This window comes from Manduca sexta, chromosome 11 (assembly GCF_014839805.1).
Source record: "Manduca sexta isolate Smith_Timp_Sample1 chromosome 11, JHU_Msex_v1.0, whole genome shotgun sequence".
In the NCBI taxonomy this organism is placed as follows: domain Eukaryota; kingdom Metazoa; phylum Arthropoda; class Insecta; order Lepidoptera; family Sphingidae; genus Manduca; species Manduca sexta.
Window position 1 is genome coordinate 1,032,880 of NC_051125.1, and position 22,090 is coordinate 1,054,969.

General features: G+C 33.9%; 2 protein-coding genes across 2 annotated transcripts; one reads left to right on the forward strand and one right to left on the reverse strand.

The window, feature by feature from the left end:
• The first annotated feature begins 2,572 nt into the window (after positions 1 to 2,572).
• Positions 2,573 to 6,768, forward strand: LOC119189020 (lysosomal-associated transmembrane protein 4A-like). Its single transcript, XM_037437619.1, has 5 exons — positions 2,573 to 2,667; positions 3,671 to 3,757; positions 4,288 to 4,482; positions 4,981 to 5,110; positions 5,931 to 6,768. Exons 2-5 carry the CDS (start codon positions 3,677 to 3,679, stop codon positions 5,999 to 6,001), a joined length of 477 nt encoding a protein of 158 aa, XP_037293516.1. The 5' UTR covers positions 2,573 to 2,667; positions 3,671 to 3,676; the 3' UTR covers positions 6,002 to 6,768.
• A 796-nt stretch (positions 6,769 to 7,564) lies between these two features.
• Positions 7,565 to 22,090, reverse strand: LOC115447221. The gene is made up of 5 exons (XM_037437618.1): positions 21,935 to 22,090; positions 12,737 to 12,943; positions 10,925 to 11,054; positions 9,704 to 9,909; positions 7,565 to 8,068 (listed from the first exon to the last, which is right to left on the reverse strand). The coding sequence occupies exons 1-4, from the start codon at positions 22,007 to 22,009 to the stop codon at positions 9,779 to 9,781; spliced, it is 543 nt and encodes a 180-aa protein (XP_037293515.1). The 5' UTR covers positions 22,010 to 22,090; the 3' UTR covers positions 7,565 to 8,068; positions 9,704 to 9,778.

Below are 22,090 nucleotides of genomic sequence, written 5' to 3' on the forward strand. Positions count from 1 at the left end.
ACATTAGAAACACCATCCAAAACCTTGAATTACAAAGTATTGTTTGGTTCGCCATCCTGAGACGTGAGATGTTAAGTCATATTATATCCAGTAGTTACACTGGCTACAATGTCCTTCAAACTAGAACACAACAGTGACTAGTCACTGCTGCTTGGCGGCAGAAATACACATTGCAGACCACTGCATGCTACCATGCACCATTGCTATGTACCAACCTATCCAGGCGATAGACTCTCACATATCAGAAACCAGTAGATATTATCATTAGAACGATTTGTAGACCGCATTTATGCATATTAGTCTTAGATCAGTGGTGGTATTGTTGATCGAAGATATAACTATCTATATGTTGTGTTGGGTTCCCGTTCGGAAAATTTTACCCTTAGCCATTATTAGAGAATCAATTATCTACAAAGATTGTAGATACTGTATTGTCTATTTATATTTCGCTACAGCACTGCCGCTCCTGTTATGTATCAATCTTCGGCTTTAAGAGATGTATTCAGGGTAATAACTTACTAAAATGATCTCATAAATATTGGATTAGCCAAAAATTATCGTCTCAGTGTGACGAGCGCTGGCAAATCACTAAATTAGTAATTAAAAGCATTATTTTTATTTATATAGTCATGGTGGATTACCATTAGTGAGTAACTCACTGTTATTGTTATGTATTTGTACAGAAAATCTAATAAAAATTTTCCCCAAAGACATATTGTGCACATTTTTTTAAAAGTAGCCAATAAATTATGTTAACTTAGTTCGTTTATCTGGATGCCAATTTTTTCTAATTGAATAAAATTTTTTACACATTTAATTTTACCAATCCTTCAGAAATCTTTTATATTTATTGATCTTATGATAGTCTCGGTGGAGTAGTTCTATTACGATATGACGATAGAGCTGAGATCTGGGGTTCGATTCCCGGGTCGGATTAACTGATTTTTAGTTTTTCTGCTCAGTTTTGGATCGGAGTCTGGAATTTGTGATCAGTATGGCGATAACCTCGCTTCCTATCATATCATGAGATGGAATAGGCACGGCGAAATGTAGGTGCACCAGTTGTGCCTCTGCTTACCCCTCAAGGGATAAAGAGTGCGTGTGTGTATAACATCCCAAAATTATACAGACTACGATGTTCTTTATATTGATTTACATAAAAACAACTGCTGCTTCATTCTGGTCTAAAAGAAATCAATGTTTCCGACTGTCTAGTCCTAATCTGCTTTATCATAACATAAGAAACTGAAAAAATACATCCTAATAGAAGTTTAAAAACATATTAATTATAGGCAGAGGTCTTATAATACCAGCCTTTGGACATAAGTTACTATGTAAACCACAACCCCAACAAAATCTTAATTCAACAATTACTTCATGAACTCTTGGAAGACGTAAGCTGAAAAAGACATAAAAATAGGTCTTGAATAAAATATCTATACTAATGTAAAAAGCTGAAGATTTTATTTGTTTGTACGCGCTAATTATAGGAACTACTAAACCGACTTTGATTTTTTTCACTAATAAGAAACTACATTACTCCTTAGTACTACTAGCTACTTTTATCCTGGAAAACATTTTTCAAGCAGGCGAAGTTGTTGGCTAAAGCTATTATAAGATAGCTTAAGCTAACGACATGTGCCTGAATAGCATCAACGGTGCCAGTAGTCAAAATTCGCACAATTATGCTTCACGTGTAATTTCAGATATCACAGCACGAATTCCACTTCCTGAGAGCAGTTTATTTCAGATTTTAAATTATTTTTGGTTGATGAATATATGTGAGATCAAACCCAATTCTTTGATCTCACAGACTAAATCTATTATCTAGACCAAAGGTTAAGATTGGAATAAAAACAGTTGTAATTTTATTGCATTGTACATTATCATATTAGTGCTTTGGAAAATGGACTAAATCTTAGACGAAGATAGGTCATAGCCCAGACGTAAACTGGCAGACGATATTGATCAAAATACCAGTCTCCGAGACGCCAGGAGATTTCAAAGACTATGTAATCCGCAGAGGCGCTACAAACTCGGCTAATACTTTTTTAAATACTTACCAGTTGAGTATAATTTTTGAATATGCTATCTATAGATATAATAATCGATACTAAATTGAACACCATCTCAAATTGCGTACCAATACTCAGTAGCTTTATAAACAATGCCTTTAAAATACGCATGATTATTATTGGGCACGAGCCTTATATACTACCGAAAGTCAAAGTACAGTTTGTATACATTCCGGTGCCCTACTGCGGGTTGGAAATCTTCACATGCCTTCAAAGTTCTTTCGTAGAATTATTGTGTATGTAGGTGCCTTCATGATCTTTACTTACAAGCATGATAAGCTGGTGACGGACTTGTAAAATCTCTTATAAAATGCGTCCACACACATTTAATCCTAATACCGCGAGCTTACTTTTCTACTCAGCAAAAATCTTATATAGGTAGAAACCAAAGAAGGTAATGAGAAGGCGCATCTGCGCATAACATACTCTGTGGCCCAATCTTATGGCATAGGAAACCCCGTGACATAGTTACTGCATTCCCCAGGATTCAGTCCGTGTGCGCTCTGCATGGGAACACTTTCATTTCTGCTTGTGTTACGTTGCTGGTGAGACGCCAATCCATTTCTAGTACTTGCGGAAACCTTGACTTTAGGTAAGTTATTTTGTTGGAATATATAAGAGATATTATTCGTGCTGTAATTTGGGATATGTTGAGAATTTATGCAGTGATTAATGTCTTTATGTTAAGAAGTTTCTTCTATAGTTAATAATATATGACTTGTTTCTATGTTAGTGACGTCAAGAGTGTAACATCATAATCATTTTTGGATAAGTCTTAATGTTAGATTACTATTTCTATCTAACTATTTGATGAAATGAGCCACTGAGGTTCTAAATAGGCCAGCATTATGCTACGTAGCAAACGTCCTATATCTCAACATGAAAGTTTAAAAGTTTTTGAAACGTTGTGACTGGAATTTCAAATCGCAATTAGAGCCGTAAATTACTTTTATGGCGCATTTCTTTAAAAGTACTAAAAAAACAGTTATCTGGGAAAACATAAAAGATTTTGGGGTTACTTCGCAACTTCTGAGTAACTTGTCGTCACATAAATCCTCTTCTAAGTACACTATCGTATCTGGAAAAATGGCTATATTTATATTTTTAGCGTTAAGTATAAATGAAAAAAAAAATCTTCCATAAAATATTTATTATAACTTTTGTAGCGAATTTGATAGTAAACAGTACCTAGACAATGAAACGCTAACAAAGTGAATATTGCTATTTTTTCAGATACGATAGTTTACTTAGGAGCCATCGAAATGTATAAGCCGACCAAATAGAAAAGTCGTTCTCATTCATGCTCCCAAATGGCAATGAAACGAGTACTCTCGACATCGTCAAATAAAATTAACTGAAAACTTCTGTAATAGCAGTCTTACTTATAAAAAATTCGCAAAGCTATGCTTAGTTAAAACACAAAGTTACTCGATGAACTGTAAGTTAATGTTAATAAGGTTTAAACTAGGAAACTGGTGATGTTTTTGACAGCTATTTAAGCAATTCTTAACCACCTTTTAACGCTAAAATATGTTTATAAGACTGTAGTTGTGTAACTTGTGGTCCTAAGTTTGTAAAAATTATATTTCTTGCAGGACAAAATGGGGCTGCCGCGGCTAGAAAGGTGTTGCTTTGTGTTTGAGCTGAAAACAGGGAACATCATAATAGGATGCATCAACGGGGTATGTCAATATTTATGTTGAAATACCTACTTAACATATAACAGATACCCATCTGTTTCTTCACTTACGTAAAAACGGGTGAACGAATTAAGATACGGTTTTCATCAACATATATTTGTATGGAAAGTTTTTAAAGTACAATACTACAATAATAACTTTGTATCAGAAAATTCACTATATTTTCAATAACTAGTTCTGTAGTATATTATTTTTTCGTATCTCTTAATATTTAACCTGTGTATGGTTCAGTTCTTTGTGAATTTATCGTTCGCTTTAACGAAAAGAAAAACATCGTGAGGAAACCTGCACACCCGAGAAGTTCTCTATAGGAATTTCGAAGGTGTGTGAAGTCTACCAATCCGCACTAGGCCAGCGTAGTGGACTAAGGCCTAGTCCCTACTACTGAGAGCAGTAGTAGAGGAGGCCCGGCAGTGGGCAAGTATATAATACAGGGCTGATATTATTATTATGGTTCAGCGACACTCACCGGGTGCATTCGAGTCACAGTGCAAATCAACAAACGTTTCCAGGTGCTGACCTTCGTGATGCTGGTCATCATGATCGTTGAGGCGTCGATGTTGGGCGTGCTGCAAAACCAGGCGACCGGGCTCGACCCTGAGGAGCAGGCGGCGCTCACCGGCCTCTACGTGATGAGCATCATCCTGGTGCTCATGTTCCTCGCCAAGTTCCTGTTTGACGTCATGTTTGTTTATGGCGTAGTTACGGTAAGAATTTGCTGAAGGTAGACCTGACACGTCATTTTGGATTTTTTATGACTATATTCAGCAGTAGATATTCTGTGGCTGATGATGTGTTTTAACCGATTTCAAAAAAAGAGGACGTTCTCAATTCGACTGTATTTTTTTATGTTTGTTACCTCAGAACTCTTGACCCATATTGTGGACCCATATAAATTTCACTGTTGTTGGACCCTCGGTTTTGGAGATTCAACAGAAAACTCCTAAAATGATGCCCTCAACGTATACAGATTTTTACTAACACAAAAAAGCAAAAAAAAAAAAAGTTTTAACAAAAAATTATACCGCCTACAAAAAACACTAAAAATCAAATTTCATCCTCTCATTCCTTTAAGACCAGCGGGACATACAAAATTCTTCTAAATTCAAACGTGTTTATGGGCGGCAAGATAAAGTGGCCAAATATGAGTTAACATATTAATGCGTCTGGTTCATTAGTCTGTATAAATTAAACACGTTTTTCAGGAGCGTGCGGGTGTCATCAAGGCTTACTTCATCACGTGGACAGTATTCTTCTTGCTGTCGATGTTTATATTCTTCCTCAACTGCCCCAAGTATTCTGCAGGAACTGTGTGCACTGAGCTCGTGTATATTGGTAGGTAGCACTTGCTTATTAAAATCTAATATATGTTTGCATTTTGCAGATGCAATACTTTACGTAGGGATCGTGGAATAAACATCGCTTGTTTAGTGTTCAATCCTTATTGTTTTAAATAAATGCAGTTCATTTTAATAACGACTGTTTAAATATCGACAGTCCCTACGCAAAGTATTGAATCTGCAAAATGGAATTTGTAGATTCGATACTATACGTAGAGAGTAGGGACCTTCGATTTGTCGAAAGTACTGTTGTAATGCGTAATACTGGTATGCAGAACAAGATATACTTCAGCGTAATATTTATTCATTTATTTTTATATACGAGTAAAGTTGATCCCACTGCACCTGATAGTGGGGTAGGGTCCAATAGAATATCGATTGACAAGAGATGATTACCCCTCGGCAGTCGATACAATTATGTTGGCCTGTTGGAACTGGATACACACAAGCTGATCCCGAAACGCAACACACTTACGTGTGCCACTATGATGGGATTTAACACCTTGTGTACGGTGGTCGCTAGCCGGGAGGATATGAAATATATCCTACCACCAGCAATAATAATATTAGAAGAATGTACGGCAACCTAACATAAAACATCGAGAAATTTGTTCTTTAAAGTCTATTTTCCATTTATTTCTAGTGCATATCAAAAATAAATTAAAAGATTTATGAATAAACTTCCGAAATTATAAATGGATTTGCCAATTAGATATCATATTACTAAAATGGTTTATACTCAATCACTATAGTTGATCATTTTTACTTTTAAAAAATATTTAGAGACTTAAGTTAATATATTTTAATGATTCCAGGTCTAAATGTCTATTCCATACTACTTGGCTACAGTTTCTACAAACAACTCAATAACAGAGAAGAGGTTTAAATGTATTTGATAACAGATGGCGTTGAAATAAACCTAAACGTTCCCAAAGAGTAATATGTTAATATAATCAAATTAAAGAATATTGTTAAAAAATATTGTAAATGTCATTTTTGATTAAATCAATTTGTTAATGCAATAACACGCAATCATTGCATAATTGAGATAGATTTATAAACTTATTAAACAAATAAAAAAATATGAACACAATTATGTAACGGGAATAGGAAATGGACTGCCAATTTGTAAAATGATTTGTAGAGTTTTCGCTACCTCAGTTTCCGAGAATAGGTCTTCTAATACCTACCAACACAATATAATGTCGCAAATATTGGAAACAAACATAGAACAATTAGTTTATGTATGTCGCGTGCATTTGTTGCATATGTCTTATATTTGGTAGAGACAAAATCTAAAACCACGCTGAGCATAAGAAAAAACTTTTTTAATGCGACAACCGACATTTTATTATTATAATATCTATCTACATAAGACAAAAAGGTCAACTTTGTAAGAATCAACTTTACTTCAAACTCTTATTTTAATATGTCGAATCATTGTGGGACAATGGAACAATAAAGTTGATAATATATTTATGCTACAAACTAAGCTTTAAGGGGCTGTTGTTTCATACGTGGTTAAGTAAAGTTAAGGGTCTAATCACACTGGTGCATTGCAAGCAAATTAACAACCAGACCAGGGCAATAAGAATTAACTTTCCCTGACAACGGTGGAAACAACTGCTCTTAAGTGCCAAATATGTGTTAATTAAAAAGACAATAATTTTAATAAAGTTGTAATGTTTATTAATCGTTTTTATAAAATAATCGAGTACATAATAATATGTTTAAAATGTGTTTTATTTTTTACCTTTCCGAACGGATATTTTTAAATACTTTTAATAATTGTTAATATTCCTTTTTTAAAATAATTCGATGTGTACATAAAACCAAAGTATCCGTTCCTATAAATTAAGCAGATTGAATATTATTATTATTTTATCTGTGAATTTTTTAAAGAATTATTAAAAGGGTAATATGTGAATATTTAAAAAAAGAATACCTGCGCTCAGGATACGAAAAGAAAGATAGTACAAGTTCTGATGAGTTAAGATATCTTCTTCGGTATCATTCACTTGAAATACAAAATCACATTTTTTTGATAGTGTTACAATTGCAATTATTGTTTCGTGTTTCAAATTGTTTTTTTATTTATTCATTTGTTTATCGACTACACTGTCTAATCTTACATGCGTCTTATTGCTTTAATCGCTGTTTCTTTATGATTTTCAATAGAGACGTTATGAAACCGACTTAAATGTACATAGTGACTTTCCCTTTCAAGAGAAAGGCACGGGTGTAATGTAATAAAGGAGCGAACCCATAGCTTCCATTAATTATTTAGACTAATTAATTTTTACGGACCTTGTCTCGTTTTTGTTTTTTACCTTTACCAGTCAGTCAGTCATTTACAACTTACAAACTATATAAAAAGAGAATAACATTACGTTTCTTAATAAAATTCCGACATAGAACATTTCAATAGAATTTATAAAAAAATTAAACATATATACTATGTAATCTTTATTTCATTTTTAAGTATATCCATCAGTCGTTCTATCTGGTCAGAAATTATACAACAAACTGAGATACTTACATCTAACTAATGATAATATGAGGTAATTGATAACAATTTTTAATCAATCCTTTTTAGTCACTTTGTTGTAGTAAATTATTACAATTTGTTTTTTTTTGGCTTCTGCAAGCTTTAATACATTAATATTTCGATTTGGGAAAGTGGTGTAACCATGCTTTAACCCATGACAAGTCATAGCATTTATCATAGCGTTTATCATAAACATAATCACATATTAACGTATGATCAGTAAGTTAACATGATTTTAAACACTTAAAGGCCAAAGTTGCTATTACTCCCGTGGTAAAAATAATCCCTAAGGTCTATATAATAAAGCCTTAAACAATAGAAATCTGGTGTTGTTTCTTCATTTTTTTTCTTCGTCCTTAGAGGACAGGCTATAGTCTTACGACCATATTGCCTAGTCTTACATATGGGGCATTCCACGTGAAGCGGGCACGAAAAAAAACTCGATGTCTCAGATTTTCGTAATATTTGATTATCTTATACCCGTATATGTCCTCGATCCAGATACAAAATATTATTAAAGTATAAAGCCTGGTTAGCGAGTAAAAGGACTTTGAAGTTTTGACTGGCCGGCTGGTATACGTCACTTCGAATCCATTATCAAGTTTTTAAATGTTACAATAAAATAAATAAAGCAATGAAATAAATACTTCATTTAATGAGCTTTTTATTGTATTTTTGGAAATTGAAAAATATTTTTTCTTTGAAAAAATGTGTTTGAAAGTTTCAAACTGGAATTTCACAAAGTTGGCATATTTATATATTTTTTATTTTTTTTTCTAAAAATAGCTACTATTGTATAGATAATCCCTGCGAAGTTTCATAATGGGCTGAGAAGTAGTTTAGGAGCTAGACCGTTTACAGTGCCGAAGTGCGGCGGTCGCCAGAAAGAGCGAAGTAGTAAAAACTTTCAATTAAACTAAATACTTTCGATCAGAGTATTTTATCATGTTTTGCATCGCTCTAACGATTCAATTACATCTGATTATAATATAAAAAAATATTTATATTACTGACGGTGCACAACAACATTTTAAAATATTTAATTGTATTAACTTGTTATATTTCAAACAGGATTGTGGTAAAGATGCAGAATTTCATTTTCGTGCCACTTCACATGGCAGAAGGGCAATTTGACGGTCTCGGTGGTAACCTAAAACGCCTGGAGACACAAGCTAGTTTACATAACGCATCAAACAAAGCCATCACGATACCCGACCGCTTATACATATAGGCTAGAATATCAATGCCACAAACTCATATTTATTATTACTACTACTATTTATTATTATTATTCATATATATTTTAATGTTTCAAACTTGTATTTCACAAAGTTGGCATATTTATATAATAACTTTTTCTACTAAAATAGCCAATATTGTATATAGATTATTCTTGCCAAGTTTCAAATGTTGTTGTGCACCGTCAGTAATATAAATATGTTTTTTAATATTATAATCAGATGTAATTGAATCGTTAGAGCGATGCAAAACATGGTAACATACTCTGATCGAAAGTATTTAGTTTAATTGAAAGTTTTTACTACTTCGCTCTTTCTGGCGACCGCCGCGCTTCGGCACTGTAATCGGTCTAGCTCCTAAACTACTTCTCAGCCCATTATGAAACTTCGCAGGGATTATCTATACAATAGTAGCTATTTTTAGAACAAAAATAAGAAATATACAAATATGCCAACTTTGTGAAATTCAAGTTTGAAACTTTCAAATACATTTTTTAAAAGAAAAAAAATCATTTTTCAATTTTAAAAATACAATAAAAAAGCTCATTAAATGAAGTATTTATTTCATTGCTTTATTTATTTTATTGTAACATTTAAAAACTTGATAATTGGATTCGAAGTGGCGTATACCAGCCGGCCAGTCAAAACTTCAAAGTCCTTTTACTCGCTAACCAGGCTTTATACTTTAATAATATTTTGTATCTGGATCGAGGACATATACGGGTATAAGATAATCAAATATTACGAAAATCTGAGACATCGAGTTTTTTTTCGTGCCCGCTTCACGTGGAATGCCCCATATATCTTATTTCTTCATGTAACTAAAACCATATTTTTTAACCATCCGTAGGTATGTCTTACGGCTCTGGCTACCAATTTATTTGTCCATGTTAGAGTCCCATAAACCTTCTTCATCCAGCAAGCTGTGATTATTACTTCTAAATATTTTACCCCGGCTCATCAGTTCGTAAATAGTGTGTACCACTACCAAAATATGGATGTTGATTACTGAAAAGAAATAGTGCTTTAGTTTCTTCGTGAATTTACTTTTTTATCACATAACTTAAGTTTATTATCCTGACAAGGGTCGGCTTGTATAAATACACTGGGCTTCTGGTAAGCACTTTAGACGCTCCCATCCCTTTCAAATTAAGTGACCATGCCGAGGGCAACCCACTAACGAACTACGAACTACTACTGCTACGAACTTCAGCTCAGGACGGCCACTGGGAGTGAATGGGACATCAACGATTAGGAGTGAATTTACTATATAAAGTATCGTTTAAGGATTACTTGTGACTCGTGGACACTCACTGACCAATTACCATCACATGTTAAGTATATCAAAGTTATATGTACTTACGCCCGTATTCATAGACGTTTTTTCATCTAAGGACGGAGCAAAGCTGTGATAACAAGTATGTTTCTCAGTACTGTTTGTTGTATCTCAATATTAGCCAATCACAACGGTCCTATGTCTACGCACTGCAAAGGCTGCCATGCCGGCAGCACTGAGAAACAGACTTGTTATCACAGCATTGCTCCGTCCTTAGATAAAAAACGTCTATGAATAAGGGGGTTAGTATATATGTCATGTAATATATAGTGTTAATTTAGTATAGTGAGGGCAGTCTAACAAAAGTCCAAAACTATTACCATATTGTCTCAACACATATTCATCCTCCATTACAAAAATGATTGACGTGGGGTCACTCTGCCTTGCCCGAATTTTAATAAAGTATCTGATATTTCTTCAATGTCTTGTCTCATTCGCTAACAATTAACTATTCTGGAAGACTAAACATTTAAGAGATGTTCAGTCTTATATTTACAGGGGCCTAGTTTCAGACACTGATACTAAGCAATAAGACCCAATGTCTCTTTGCCTATTCGAGGATCTCGACCACAAAAATACTGTATATAATTTAACGAAGAGATACATGCAAAAGAAGTATGAGTGCTTACCACCAGGAGGAACTCCTGCTCATTTCTCGTCTAAGGCAATAAAAACAATATTACTTACAAACTAAAATAATCTTAACAGCGGCGATTATCCAAAAATTATGTATGACTTCTAGAAGCGCGGCCAGGATACATATAATGGTCACAATGATCCCATAAACGAAGTACGACAGGACCAGGCTCGGAATGTTCTGGAAAATGCAGAGCTTTTTATTAAAACCACATATGAAAATTACAGTGTCAAAATATCATTTTTTCTGTGTACCATTGATACCATTTGGTGTTGATGCTAAGTTACCCAGTTAGACACAAAAAGCCCGACTTATGCGGTGATAACATTGTCCATTGTCAAAAATATCTAATAATATTTCCAGCCTTGTATAAACTATCCCACTGCTGGGAACAGACTTCTACTGAACATAATAAGACGTCCTACGTCACGTCATAACGTCCTATGTCTAACGATGGCGAGAGCAGTGGAATACCAAACAATACTTTGTAATTTAAGGTGTAGGATGGTGGTTCTACTGTTTATGGACGGTCATATTGCTAACCATCAGGCGAATGGCAAGCTTGTCTCGTCAATCAAAGCAATAATAAAGAAATAGTCAAGGCAGGTAGTCAACTGCACTAGCTTCGTAAGTCTGCAGACTTCACATGCCTTCGAAATGTTTATATAGAAAAGTCGAAAATATATATGAAAATTTGATTCACTCCTTTCCTTGCAAGCTACTCATCCCAATTGTTCTCCTTGGCTGACTACCTTATCATGTTACCTTAATAATTAGCTCTGTATTCGGACGATTATTCACAAAAACCAGATGACATGTTGAGGAGGAAATATTTATCGGATGTCGTAGTTATTAAAAATATCGTATGGTCATATTGAATTAGCGAGTAATAATTATAATTAGTGACCTTATGACTTATAAACAAAACTGGAAGATAATAGTAGAAAACATAACACAAATTCAGAGTAATTGACGTTTTCTCATATAAATATCTATGTCAGAGATGGCGAACGTTTATTCCTAACGTGCTAATATTAATCAGAAAATAATAGTGTCCATGTCACGTGTCAACCTGGCGACCTTTTTTAGGTTCCTACAATACATTTCTTTGCATACATTCTCGATATTTGACGTATCTGAATTATTATCTTGTGCTATCACTCATAAGTCGCATACATATCATTGTTTCACCATTCCTACACCATGCAGACTCTGTACCAAATTTATCCAAATACGTTCATAAGTATATTTCTCCCTTTCTTGAAACTTTGCCGTGCTCGACGGGGTCTACGATAATGTCACTTGTATTAAAATGTAACATCTTATGTATAAAATGATTGTGGAGTGCAATAAACTTTGAATTTAATTTGAATTTGAACATCCAAATAACTTCACAAATTATAAGTAAGATGCAAAACTAGCTTATCTTTGTCTGCCTTTTATGGTGGTAAAGCTAAACTGAACTGCTTTGATGGGATTTGGTATAGAGGAAGTTGAACCTCAAGAAAGGACATACACGTCTGAGTGTTTTTTTCCCGAAGGGCTAGGCAGAAGCGCAACTAGTGTACTTTTTGCCATGAATATTCCTAAGATATAGGAGAAGAACCTAGCCGATCTGATGTGTAAAGAAAATTTTATATTACTACCCGACGATGGATTCAAAAGCAATATCTCAGAGACGCTAAACGCAAAACAACCACGCCGCCGAGGCAGTTTTTCACATTTTAATTTCATAGTAGAGTCTTTAGACAGATCCTTTAGGTAATATTTTCGGAATATTCACGATAAGTTGACATCGTCTGCGCGGTCTAATATGCGATCTTTAACGTTAATTTATGGAATGTATGATAGAATGTCATTACCTTCCTTACTCCAACAAGGAGGCAAATAGAAAAAGGTATCCCGAGCGTGCCAATCAACAGAGCTATTATTATTATTATCTCGATCACTGCCTTCGTCATGTCAATCTTGAACAGATGCTGCAGAATATGTTGCTCGTCGTGGTGGACGGTATACTCTTGTATGAGAATCATCGTCATCGTCGCAATTGTTACGATTGTTGAAAATATCTGAAAAAAATACATTTCATTAGTACAGACCTTACTGGCTATCTATTTTTTTTTTTCATTTTCCTCACAACAATATTTCAAATATGGATAACTGGTTTCCAACAATATTGGTGTTGATTTCCCAGAAGAATTTCTTTTTCGTATTATTTTCTGTTACATATAAATAATGTACAAAATTAAACATTAAAAGGTACCCTATATTTAAAGCGCCTCCCTGACTGTCAACTTGTTGCCGAGATATACTTAATTTCATATATAGTGAAAGCCATGGAACCTAACCATTTTATCCTTATAAAAGATTTCGTTATAACCGGTCTCAACTATACTTTTATATTAGAATACTAGGTAAGCAGCTACCTTGTGAATCATTAAGTTTAAATTAATATTATACTCAATATTATATGTTGTGTGTTATGCATTACAGGAAAAATGTTCACTACATCGCGATAGGAAGTTGTTTACACGTTTGCAATTAAATTATGATGTAAGTTTTGCTCCTCCTAACTTGAAATTGGCATAATGTACAACAATTGCCATATATATAAAAAAAAAAAAAAAAAATTTTTGCTCTTGAAGTTGACAGTTTCAATTGGTGCTTATTCAAAGGACATTGTCGAAAACGGCCCCAGAACCAACAAAGGTGTGACTAACACCATAATTATTTATGTATATTTTTATATTATTTGCAAATATGTGTATAAACCGGACAAGCTGCTACATCCAAAATAAATATATAAAAGTATTGTAACGACTTAAAGACAAAGTCGTCGACATGTTTACAACTAATTGTGTATAGAGATGGACCGGTTCGACAAAACGATAAATCTAATTACCGATAATTAATTATTGAAACATTTTAATATATTCGATTTGTGAGGCTATATGTTCTTTAATTATTATAATAATATTTAATCGAGCAGTGGATGCGTCTCAAATAAATAAGTAGTTAGTTTCAGGACTAAATTGATTATAGATCAAGTCGTCTATGAAAAAAGTTTTTTTTTAGTTTTTAATTCATATTGATTTACTTTGTTAATTTAGATTCTATATTAGCGACCCGCCCTGGCTTCGTAGAGATAGCAGAGCATAATATATTATGCGAACATTTATTTTTCTGTCGTACAAAATTTTTATGAATTATACATATAAAAAGTAGCCTTCTTCTCTCTCCCGGGGCCTCAAACTCTCTCCATATTAAATAACTATCGGATCCGCCCGTGTGACAGATTTTCCGGGATACGGGTCCCGCTAAATATTTTTCCGAATAAAAATAACCCTATGTTGAATAAAATCAATTTTTGTATAAATGATCGATATAACCGATCCAGAATCTAGTCGAGTAGTATCCCTAATTCTTACTTCATTGTTCAATTCAATATAATGTCACTAACACTTCACTCATCAGAGACAAATAAACTAGACTCTCACTTTCCATATAATATATTATAATTCTCTGACTCTCACAATATCATTGACGATTATAAAGACTCTGTGCGATTGATTACGATATTGACATACACGGGCTGTGATTTCTGGACTTTGTGAACTTATGTAACAATTTACCTGGCATCGATAACGGATACGAAATGGAAATTGCTTTTTGCATTAATTTGACTCTGCTGGCGGGTCCATGGTGTTAGAGAACGAGCAGATTCGCCATTGTATACAACAATGGACAGCGCCTTGTTTGGTAAGCACATTTTTCTTTAATCGTACAAGTTTAACTGCCGCCAAACTTCTAGTTCGCTCCTAAGTTCCTGTTCTTGGTAACTGCGTGGAGACAGCGAACAGAGTCTGTATACTACCTACTACACTTAAGCATGTGGCTGTGGCAACTTAAGAGCAAACTAGCAAGGATATTGTTGATTAAAAAATGTGTGTCATATGCTTTGAAGATTTGAATACACAAATCTGCTTTCCGTGTGACACAATATTAATATATTGCCATTCTAATTTGAGCATAATGTGTTTGTTTGTTTTTTTTTCAGGTTGTAGTTCTTGATCTTATATGTACAGCATGTTGGACCACGGCCCAAGAGCCTATACATACTTGAGCTGTAACAATGTTAGTAGAAGCTGCGTGCTCTGTAATAGAATGTTGAAACTCCGGACTCGGTCACATCAAATAATTCCATTAAGGACAAATACTCCACATCATGTTTATAGCAGAAATATCATTTTAGAAAGACTTGCACCATTGGAGGTACATATAATGAAAGATGATATTCATTTTACTAATAAGGTGATTGGCAAAACTGAATTGATAAATAATACCATAACAACAACCCTCCTGCACAATACTCAGATAATATTTTATAAAACAATGTAGGTGATGAGGAAATAAATAAGATGAACTGAAAATATTTTTTTATTTGTTTAATTTAATCCTACATGCCCTAAGAGTCTACCAAAAGTGTGTAAAATATGCCATGCTTCTGATGAAGCGTGAATGCTCAAAAGTGCGCCTCTGTCTGTCTCTTCGGGGAATACGTACGACGTACTTATATATAGAAAATACATAAAATCTGAAGGGTACTCTTAGAGGATGTAAATACTATAACTACATAATTAGGTACCTTTTTACTTATAAAAAATTATATGAATCAAGTCTTAAAATAGCCTGATTTAAGTAAAAAGTAATCAGATACCTACATTGTGATGAATCTTTAGGGCTTATGTATATTAGATAGGTACTTATATCAATAAAAAGCACATTTAAAGCGAAAATGATAGGACTATAAATCTACCTTGAACATTGAAAAGCTTTCAATGTTTACTATCAATTATAACCTCAAAATCTCATCGTTTTTTTGGATTAATGCGATATCCCAGCTTGTCCGTTTTATAAATAATATGTCATGAGAATTGATTAATGATTCTAAATATTACAAACATTTTTCCATTGCTGTTGGTTTCAGGGCGAATTATGTATGGGCACAGAACAATGTCCTTTCCCTAGGAGTCTAGGTACGGCGGTGAGGTATTACAAAAGGAGGTCTAAACGAGTAAATTATTTTCAGCAAGTAATAAAATTGTTACTCAGTACCAAACCATCAATAAATTTTGCTGACAAATAAAAGCTTCGCATTGCGTTTATTAAATGAAATGTCATAATATTTTTTTGGAATTACGTAATTTATTTGAACCTGCAAATGTTATACATTAACTGTAACTACTGGACATAATAAGACGTAAGATCTCATGTCTCAGGATGGCGAGTTGCGTTACTAAATGAAACTACATACTTATCTTCTTTAAAATAACTCCTTATAAAAATCATCCCCTCCATAAAAAATGTTTTCGAACAAAATAAATAATTAAAAAGTAATTTCAATTTTACATGGCCTAATGGTGCTAGTACTTTAAGAGAATTTGTCGCACCGGTAGCATTACAACTCCAGTCAGAAATACATTCACACACATGTCATGTTGGTGCTAAACTACAAAATGATCACAAAAAATCATAAAAGTAAAGCAGAGATTTTTGGAGAAAATAATCGTTATTTATAGATTTTTGGCATAATGTTAGCAGCGATAAAGACGAATTATAACAAATACCTAATATAAGTACTTAATTATATAGTTTCTCCCTCTCTTGAAACCTTGCAGGGCCCGATAGGGTCCACGATTATGTCACGCGTATTGAAATGAAATGATTTATTTGAATCCGTAAAATGTTATACATTATTTAGATTCCGTCAATATTAATTTTACCACCAGTTCGGAAAGCAGTTCTCACCAGAGAAGAACGGCCAAGAAACTCTGGTGTTGCTCTTTTCAAAATCAGCACATGATAAAGAAAGGAGAAAAAAATTACAATTGATTTTTTATTGTTGTTTAGAGCAGTTCATTTAAATGTAACATGTATAAATGATTGTGGAGTGCAATAAACTTTGAACTTTGACGAGTATGGTCTATTAGTAGATGGGATTTATATTGACTATAGCATGCGACGCAACTAATTCTTAACTCGAGTTTTGTGTAACAACGTTAATTTCTCCCGCGATATCACTTTGCTAATGTAAATCGGACTTTATCTAACATAATACAATGAAACGAACAAGTTTATGTACGGGGAATTCCCTATAAATGCGCACTGATGTTTAAGCTTAATTATGAGACGGTGAAGTTGACACGGCATGTTATGGAAAATATAATATTACACACATGTATTAGGTATAACTGTAGACTACATAATACTACTATGAAAAGCAACTAGAATTTTCAGTTTGTCGAATTTAGATTAAGTGTTAATATAACACGGAACACCAAATACACACCCTTCCCTTTCGTCAATTTTGTAAAATCTAATTATCATTGGAATAATTTGCAAACTGCATTTATCACTAGTGCCTTTATTGTGTGTCGGGTTCCACACTCACTGTCGCCTTATAACCCCGAGGGTGTAGGCAGAGAGGTAACTAATTTTTATCCTGTTTAGTCTCATGATATGTTGAGGGACGAACTTATCACCATAATAACGGGCACAAATTCCTACTTTTTCCCTTACTGGGTACCTATGCCGTGTGAACGTGTGTTCAGCCGCAATCTGAGTTATTGCAGAGGTGGCCTTAAGGGGTGACGAACCAGGCAACCGCCCTGGGCCTCTCGCGGTCCCGTCGACAACCTCTTTTTACGAACTTGCGGACGAAATAGTTAAAACCGGGAGTCTTTTTTTTGCTCGCTCGGGGCCTCGCGTAGTTTGCTTTTGCTTTCGCCTGGAGCCCCGAGTAATTTAAGGCAACTGAGTTCTTGTAGTTATTTGTGAATACGTATGTTTGTGTCTGATGTTGATAAGCTTCATGCACTTCTATGACGTAATACAAAAAAGTGCTCCTATTTTTGGCAGTAATATTTACTATCTTGCGAGCGGCAAGTTTCTTTTTAAATATAAAAAATGATTAAAAATAGGTTATCAAAGGCTATCAGTACATTAAATTATGGACGGACATTGATTAATTTTACGACTTCATAAAACCAGTGGGAAATTAATAACGTAATCTACTAATTATAAATATTATTAAATTCATTATATTATTGAACTAACATTTTGAACCATTGGCGGCAAGTGTCTTGTATACAAGGAGCCGTCTGAGTAGGTACGATAATGTCTATTTCTACTGCCAAGCAGCAGTGTGAATGCATTATTGTATTCCGGTTTGGACATTGTAGCCAGTGTAATTACTGGGCATTATGAGGTTTAACATACGTTTCAGAGTGACTGCGCAGTACCTACTTTGTAATTAAGTTTAGCATGATGTTGCTGTTGTTTATGGGCGGTCGTATCGCTTACCATCCGAGCGGTATGTTCATTTCGTCATAAAAATAATTATCGGTGGGTTTGCTTCGTAACTGATTCCTGCTTTCAGTCTCGCAAATATTTTAAAAATAATAACTTAATATGGAAAGAAAAAAAACTAAAAATTTTATAGCACAAATATAAAGGTACACGGACATAATAAACAAATACAATATAAATATATTATATTTTTTAATCAAACAACTAATTTTGAAGTTACAATATTTGTAGTTTTTGCTAGTTTTTGCCTGCATCTCGAGATGCGTGAAAAAGTATTTCCGGGATATAAAAGTAACTTGGCCCTCGGGCGTGATGTGGCTTCCTATTAGTGAAAAAATAATCAAAATCGGTGTAGTAGTTCCTGAGATTAGAGCGTTCAAACAAACAAACACTTCAGGCGCACCAGGTACGCGTGACGTCACTTTGCTACGCACCACTCATCGATAATGTGTTGCTATGGGGCGTTCGACCACAGTAACTTTTCATATGAAAGTTTTATGTGACGGTGCAGTATTACAATGGTGCTTCAAGCAAAATAATTAATAGGTATGTCGAATTTAAAAGGCCAATTTAATAACATCCCTAAAGTAGACGGCTTAATGGTTGCCCACTATTTTACAAGCTTTTATTTAACTTGCAATAGTTGCATGTATATAATGTATGTTCGGGTAAAATCTTGAGAATTAATTTTAAAGTAGTTATCCGCAAACGATTAAGATAAAATTTTGCACACATGTTTAGTTTGGATAGCAATGCATGGTTAGCTAAGTAACGTCATTCTAAAATAACTGACTATATTTTACTCACTCCTATAATATGCGTATTAACTTAAAGATTATGCTGATAAAAATAAATAGTAAAAAACAAGCTTTTACTTAAATGTCCTAAACAAAAAAATAAAACATCTTTGTTTTATACTCTCTAGAGATAAAAGCTTCTCGCGTAATATACTTTCGTAGATAATACAATAATTTATGTAACTTGATCTTGACATAAGTAAATCTCGCGTTAAACATATAGGAAATTCCAACGTAGATATATATACGTATATGTGTATATTATAAAGTACATTGGAATTTCTTATTTATGTGTTTACTGTAGTTTATAATTTCCCGTGCAACGAAAAGGGAATATTCTTATGTAAAATCTCAAATTCAATTATTCCTATTTCCTTCTGTTTAATAGTCATCAATCATTTCGTAAACGCGAGATATCTGTTAATTTCTTGCCTCTGTCATATTACATAATATACTTACTTATTATTAAATGAAGTCCCTTGCCGCGTCGGTCTCATCGAGATAAATTAAAAAACTGCCATTGGATTACAATTATATTTGCCCGATACTACACCACTCTCCTTGGAATTGTACTTAGTTACACTATTTAAAATGAACGTTATATCCTATGGAACATCGTGAGAAAACCTGCATGCTTGAGGATTTATTTATAGGATTTTTTTTATGTGTGTGAAGTTACCAATTCGCACCAGGCCAGCGTGGTTGACTAAGGCTTATCCCTCTCAATAGTAGAGGAGGCCTGTGCCCGGCAGTGGGACGGTATATAATATAGGGATATTATTAATTTTATTATTATTCCATGAAAATAAAGTTTCATCTTTAGATTTAGAAACAGATTTTTAATCACAGCATTTATCCTTAGATAAATAACGTTTATAAAAAAGGGGGATAGTATTTAGATATTTATAATTTATTTAATTGTTTATTATATTCGTTTTGGTCAATTCTCTTCATTTTAACGGTATTTTTTTTACATTTTTACAATTACATTTAAAAAAAAACATGCATATAAAAATATAAAAAAATTAATGACCCTCCGATGGCGAAGCTCAAGACCCAGACCACCGGCGGTTAGGGATTCAAAGTGAGGAATCTCCTCACAATGCGTGCCGTGCCCAGCAATACTGCCTTCTGCATCTGGTCTCCGACCCAACGGCCAATTGAGAGCTTCCGAAGATGTCGGTCGAGGCTCTTTGGTATCAACCCATTCGCAGAAACGACAATCGGGACAATAATTGTAGAGTCGTCGTCAATATTCGTATTATTATTAATTGTCATATTTACTTTTCGGTATGTTTTTTTATATCTTAAAATATCAATCTTGATGCACCTACCTTATTTATCTCTGTAACACCCTAAGGTTGACTGGGAGAGAATTCCTATGGCTTTAAGTCTGCCTATATACATTTGTATATAAGGTGCAAATGAATTATTTATAATTTAGATATAGTGTTAATTCGGATCTATATAATCGGTATTTATTTATATAAATTATATCAGCCCCGTATTATATACTGCACTACTGGGCACGGGCCTCTTCTACTACTGAGAGGGGGATTAGGCCTTAGTCTACCACGCTGGCCTAGTGCGGATTGGTAGACTTCACACACCCTCAATATTCCTGTAGAGAACTTCTCAGGTATGCAGGTTTCCTCACGATGTTTTCCTTCACCGTTATAGCAAGCGATAATTCACAAAAAATACACACATAATTATTATTATTTTTTTAGAAAAGCCAGAGGTTTGAGTTGTGTTTGGCCCATGGGCTTTGAACCTTGCCTTTTTTTTTAAATTTAGAATCTAAAATATCAATAATATGTTTAAGACGAGGTAAATAATATTAGAAAAGCACGCTTCGTATCATCAGTTAGGTTTATAAACATGGGTGCCACCAAAATTATTTTAGGGACGTGCATCTGCATCTACACACTATAGTAGGTTAAGATCATTAAATTTATTTTTTGTTCAACTAAAAATCACACGGGTTGTTGTATGTTATGCTAAACCATAATAAAAAACCTCTGTGGTTGATAGTTTCCATTGTCATTCAATAGGTTACCGGACTCATTTTTGTTCTTTTCTATTAACAAATATTTACATAATATAAATTATAACACAGAAGGAATTATTAAAATCCAGTAAAAAATCAACAAGTTATAAGTCTTTGAATTTCGGTGGAAGGGGTAATTAACAAGAAACAGAAAAGAGACGAAATACCTACATGTGACGTCATCGGGAATTACGACGCGTGCAAAAGAGATGAAGCGATATCCCCATATCGCGCCCACTTCTGCACATTACAATATTTTAAATATGAATTACTCGCTCATTTCTTAACCAATTTTTATGCAGTTTTCACAGGAGTGCTTCTTTTTCGTATTATTAACCATTACATATAAAATAATGTACAAAATCAAGCATAAGCCGGTCCTCTATTATTTTTATTGTACCTTGCACCCTCACGGCACCCATGTCTATAAATAATAAACCGTCTAACACCACTTAAAAATATTGACAATCTATATATATAAAATGAATCCATATTTCCCTTGGTCACGCCATCACGCGTGAACAGCAGGACCGATTTCACTATTTTTTTTTTGTTGTGTTTGTTATTGTCAGGAGAAGATTCTTATGAAAGAAAGAAATCAAAAAATTAAGCGGAAAATTAGAAAATTTAAGAAAACTTAACGAAAATATTAATTTTATATAACTGTCAATTGTGTGAAATAACTGTCAGCGATTGACAGAATGCGCGCTGCAAATACATAGTTAAGACGGGACAACGTCTGTCGGGTCAACTAGTTGACAATACAAAAAAACTATTTTCCATATTTTCCGTACGGATCGTGCAAGATGTGACAACCCTATTTAATTATTAAAAAAAACACTCACAATATTCCCAACACCAATAACAACGCCGGCCGAATTCAACGGGATGAGAAAACAAACTTTATTTGCCCAACACATATTTAAATAATTAAAACGATCCGTGTGCACTGTAATCGTCTGCCGTACAGGAAATAATAAAGAGTATATTCATTGGTATAA